At 37.7% G+C, this 5,821-nt stretch overlaps 1 protein-coding gene across 1 annotated transcript in view; it reads right to left on the bottom strand.

The window, feature by feature from the left end:
* Positions 1-5,546, bottom strand: part of LOC109545980 (apoptosis-stimulating of p53 protein 2) — a gene marked incomplete in the record, with an annotated part of 130,613 nt that extends 125,067 nt beyond the window's left edge. The window contains 1 exon segment of the mRNA XM_048661139.1: positions 5,377-5,546. Within this exon segment, the coding sequence (XP_048517096.1) occupies positions 5,377-5,411 (35 nt within the window).
* Positions 5,547-5,821: the final 275 nt, after the last annotated feature.

Here is a 5,821-nt window from a genome sequence, read left to right as displayed (position 1 = left end):
GCGGCCAAGGCGCGAATGGAACAACTGAGCTCAGATTTGCGTTCATCCAAAGTGGACCTGGCCAAAACAAAAGACGCAGCCAAGAAGGCTGATCAATCAGCCAGGGAAGCCAAGCAGGCAGCCACTCGAAACAAGCGACGCTCCAAGAGGGGTTCGAGGCTCCACAGAAGGAGGAAGGAAAACTTGTAACTTTTTACAAAAAAAAAATTGTACTGTAAAAAATCCACGGTTGCTCTATTTAACCATGTGGAAATCATTTCTATCGCCCTCTGCATTTGAACGCAATTATTTTTTTGATAACCGATCTAAGAAATTTGTTGCATGAATTGGACAAGAAACAGCCAACTCTTAAACATTCTGGCAAAGTTTTGAAAATCTGGCTTCGCTTTCAAATTCTTTGGGCGCGTAGAACTAAAAATTCTCTAGTAAGCTACAGAGAAAGCAACGGTTTCACTCAGTCGATTTGAGTAAAATAAATATTTGAAAACTGGTCTCCAAAATTTGTCAGATAAGATGGGCAGTAGCCATATTTTCAAAAATTCGCCAAAACATGCCATCGCAATGAGCCTCACAGGACAAGTAGAGCAACGAACGCTCTATTCAGTTATGTACAAAACAACTCGCTCACTCAATACATTTTGAGCGAATAAATTTTTGAAAACTGAATTGTTGCATTAGATGTACAATGGAAGGAAAAATTTTAAAAAATTCGGTAAAATTCAGGAAAACCCGTCATAGCAACAATTCTTTCAGGAGAAACTCTATTCAGTCATCAGCCAAGCCACTCAAAAAACCCGTAAGATTAGAGCAAAATTAATTTTTGAAAAATGGTCTGCCAAATGCAGCTGCTTTAGGTGGACGAATGGACAGCTCTATTTTCAAAAATTTGCCAAAATTCCTCAAAAACTGCCGTCTAAATAGACCTTTCAGGAGGAGTGGAGCCAAGAAAGCTCTATTCAGTTATGTGCAAAACGTCTCGCTCGCCCAGTGCATTTCGAGCAAATGAATTTAAAAAACTGATTTGTTGTATTACATCGACAATGGGTAGATAGCAAATTTCGCCAAAATTCCTAAAAAACCCCCATAGCAATGAGGTTTTCAGAACAAGTAGAGCTAAGAATTCGCTATTCAGTCGTGAGCAAAATAACTCCGTTACCAGGTATATTTGAGTAAAATTAATTTTTGAAAAATGGTCTACAAAATGCGTTGCTTTATATGGACAAATGGACAGAGCCATGTTGAAAAAATAGCAAAAATTCCTAAACAACCCCCATAGCAATGAGGTTTTCACAACAAGTAGAGCTAAGAATTTGCTATTCAGTCGTGAGCAAAACAACTCCGTTACCAAATAGATTTGAGCAAAATAAATTTTTGAAAAATGGTCTACAAAATGGGTTGCTTTATATGGACAAATGGGCAGCTCCATGTTGAAAAAATTGACAAAATTCTTAAAAAAAAACCCATAGCAATGAGGTTTTCACAACAAGTAGAGCTAAGAATTYGCTATTCAGTCGTGAGCAAAACAACTCCGTTACCAAATAGATTTGAGCAAAATAAATTTTTGAAAAATGGTCTACAAAATGGGTTGCTTTATATGGACAAATGGGCAGCTCCATGTTGAAAAAATCGCCAATATTTACAAAAAGCCGCTATTGCAATGAGCCTTTCAGCACAGGTAGAGCTAAGAATGCTATATTCAGTTATGTACCAGACAACTCGCTTACCCAGTATATTTTAAAAAAAAATTAATTTTTGAAAACTGAATTGTTGCGTTAAACAGACAATGGATAGCAAACTATTCACAAATTCATGAAAATTCAGGGAAGTCTGCCAACGCAATAAGACTTTGAGGAGAACTAGAGCTAATAATGCTCTATTCAGCCGTTAGCAACTCAACACTCAGTTACCCAGTAGATTTGAGCAAAATTAATTTTTGAAAAATGGTCTGCAAAATACGATGTTTATTTGGAAGAATGGGCAGTCCCATTTAAAAAAAAACCGAAATTCTTAAAAACTGCTATCGCAATGAGCTTTTCAGGACACGTAGAGCTAAGAATGCTCTATTCCGTTATGTGCAAAACAACTCGCTCACCCGGTACATAAAAAAAATATTTTTTTAAAACTGCACAGTAATATTTTCCATAAAATCCATTCTGATAATAAACACGCAGAGTTGAAAGGGCAGTTTGTGTTACAGTACTATAATACCTGGTGGCCCAAGTTGAAGAAAATTTTGGCAGTTTAAACCGATGAATGGGAACAGTTTATTCGATGATTAACGCTTTGATTTGCCGCCGGCAGCAGCTTGAACAAAAGCAAACAAATAATGCCTTGAAGTTTAATGGTCAAATTGCTTATTGTTCGCAGATCAGCCCACGAAGTCGATTCAACAGTGGTTACCGAATTAAGTCAAGTACCCAGCGTGGGATTCTCATTGTGCGCCCATATTCATTTTAAAATGGCATGATTTATTTCGGTATGTGGAGGTGTTGACATATTCGTGAATTCCGCAGGAGGTTTTCCATTCAGAATTGGCTGCTGATTTTTATATGCTCTATTCGGCATGTTTAAAAAATTCAACTTGATGATTTGGGACTCTAATAGGGAAGAAATAGGTCTAAAATACAGATACTCTAAAGTTTTCCAAAATTGTTCACAAATCATCTCATACACCTACAACAACTAAATTTTGAGGATTTGTAAGGGAAGGTCCACTCTATTCAACGGTGGTAAAGGTAACATTTTAGTATCATGGGTATAAGCGCCATTTATTTTTGAAAATTAATCTTCAATATTCCACAAAACGCACGAGTGGACTCAAAAGCCCAATTTTTAAAAATTCGCCCAATTTCATCCAAAATAACCATCACAATTACTCTTCCAGGGGCACATAGGGGCAAGAATGCTCTATTTGCATATATGAAAAGCAACACTCTTTTGTGCTGCATATGAGAGGGATCAAGTTTTGAAAAATAGTCTGTAACATGTGCGCCTAGAGACAGACGAGTTGGCAGGAATACTTTCGAAAATTTGTCAACAACTGGTATAACAATGAAAAATTCGGGATACGTAATGTCGAAAATGATCTGTTCTGTTATGGAAAAAGCTACTCTATAACGCACTGGATTTAATGAAATATTTTTTATTCTAATCGGCACAATGTGTTGCTCGAAACGGGCCAGTGTACAGCCCCAAATTCAAACAATTACCAAAATTCATCAAAATCAGCCGCAGCAACGAAACTTTGAAAGGGCACAGAATCCAGAATTATCTATCGAGTAGTGGAAAGAGCAATTTTTGTAGTGCAATACTTTTGAGCGAAATTAATTTGTGAACATTGACTGATGAACGAGACGATTCGACAGCGGCATAATCAAACACTTGTAAAAATTTAACCCAAACTCATTTTACAATGAAAATTTTAAGCAACTGGGCATATGCAGCTCTATTGAATTAAGGCAAACGCCATTTTTTGGCTCGGCACATAAGAGCAAAATTATTTTTTTGATAACTAGACTGCGAAATGTGTTGATGGAAATAAAGAAAAAACAAGCTGGATTTTCAGTTTTTCTAAAATTCGCAAAAAATTGCCGTTGCCGGAAAACTTTTAGGAACCGCATAGAACCAGGAATAGTCTATCCAGTTACGTGAAAAGTAACCCTTTCGTCAGGTGCATGTGAGAGACATCAATTATTGAAAACTGGTCAGTAACATGTGCGACTTGAGACTAAAACACTTTAAAAATTCGCAAAAATTCACTACACACCGCTGTTACAATGAAAATTTCCGGGCTTGTGAGCCAAACATGCTCTATTGATTTATGTAAAAAGCAACTCCTTTCTCTAGTGCATATGAAAAATAGTAATTTTTGAAAACGGCGTGGTTTGATTCAAACCTGATGACAGAAACATTTTAAAAAATTTGCGAAAATTTATCAGAAACTGCGATCATATAGAAAATGTAAAAATACATAAAGCAACAAATTCTTTACTTATTTATCTAGAAAGTAACTACTTTCGGACGTGCATGTAAAAACTGTATTTTTAAAAAACAGCGCGCTTTGGCGCAAACGAGTAGATAGCAATGTTTTCAAAAATTGGCGAAAATTTATCAGACACCGCCATCACAATGACAATTTTGGGACACGTAGAGCCAAAAATGTTCTATTTATTTATTTATAAAACATCTCCGTTTTTTACCGCATATGAAGAATATTAATTTCCGAAAACGGCGTGGTTTCACACAAACGTGTAGACAGCAACATTTCCAAACATTTGCTAAAATTAATCACAAATCGCATCACAATGACAATTGCAGGACACCTAGAGCCAAAAATGCAATATTTATTTATGCATCAAACATCTCCGTTTTTTAGCGCATTTGAATATTATTCATCCCAATTTCAGTCCACATGGAGCAAAGAATGCTCTATTGAACGCTGTATAAAGCACCAATAAATGAGAGCAAAATGAATTTTTGAAAATGAGCCTCCAAAATATGCCGCTTTAGACAGGCGGATTCGTCCGAATGGAAAAAAGCATCCATCGTCTGTGGCAGCTTGATTGTCCTTGTAATCCTTTTCAGTTAGATAATCATGGCAGTCCAAATGCGTTGTTTTCAGCCTTTGTTCAGCGGAACGTTGTATATAAAATACCGAGCGTTTACATAAATAATTATGTCGGGCCAACAAACTGGCCTGACGAAACCTTCACGCATTTTTGCCTGTTGTTACGAAATTGACATAATGAGCTGCCGAAATTAATGATATAGAAAGTTAAGTGGTGTGAAAGCCTGCTCGATCTACGCCAGGCCAGATCAAAACATTTCCATTGATTTTGACCAGCAATGCCATGGCAAGGAGACTCTTATCGGGCTGCAGCGGAAAATTCGAAAATTCAGCCGATATGTTTTAATTAGGCCGAATCGATAGCGGATTAGTCGGTAATAGAGGCGATTTTCTGCTTTGGCAAGTTAACCCGATACGGAAATTGTAATTCCTATCGCCGCCTGATCAGTTTCAATCAGATTGTCGATTAGCTGTTAATTGCTGCAGCCGGGAAGCTGAGCTCAGCTAAGTGATTGCTCTGGCAACCACCCTTATACAGGGTGGGAGCCTAAAAAATCACTAGGAGGCTGATTTGAAACATCCGAGCAAAGTCGATTAACCTGCCATAGCTGCGCAGGCTCTTCATTAAAATCAACAACGTCCAAATCTCACTGATTTTCCCAAATTTCGATGATGAAAGTGAGATGCTTCTAGTCAAATATTGTCACTAATCCCCCAGCAATTGACTTTTTCTGAAAAAATTTGCGCAGAAACCTCCACTCACTGATAATCCAAACGTCCTTAAGGTCGCACTTAAGCTGACAGCTTACCATTCTTTCGCCCGAGTTTCCGTCAATAAATCCATGAAAACCTCGCTAATCCACGGGAAAAGTGCAGAATAACGCGCACATAAACGCACAAGACGAACGACAGCGCGAAACAAAAAAATCTGAAATAGCTCGAACACTTGGCGGGTTCTGGTGGTTTGGGCAATTTTTCGGGGCAAACTACCGAAAAAATTAACGCGCCATGTTAATTAAATCTAGACCTTCGCAATAACTAAATTACAAGGCCAACTAAGTAAATTCAACCAGAATATGAGATATTTGTTTTGAATGGTAGATGAATGGCGCGACTCAGTGTGAGCCGATTCGTCGAAAGGAAGACATTTAATACACACACACGCATCAAGTGGCCGCACATTGTTTAGCTATACCGAGTGAACTAGATTTTATGACTTTTAAATGCCGCAACATCCATTTGAGGTCTCCAGGC

Source organism: Dendroctonus ponderosae, unplaced genomic scaffold (assembly GCF_020466585.1).
Source record: "Dendroctonus ponderosae isolate FM_Combo_2020 unplaced genomic scaffold, Dpon_F_20191213v2 Dpon_F_20191213_1, whole genome shotgun sequence".
Classification (NCBI taxonomy): Eukaryota; Metazoa; Arthropoda; class Insecta; order Coleoptera; family Curculionidae; genus Dendroctonus; species Dendroctonus ponderosae.
Note: the sequence above shows the minus strand (reverse complement) of the source record. Positions and strands in the feature narration are given on the sequence as shown.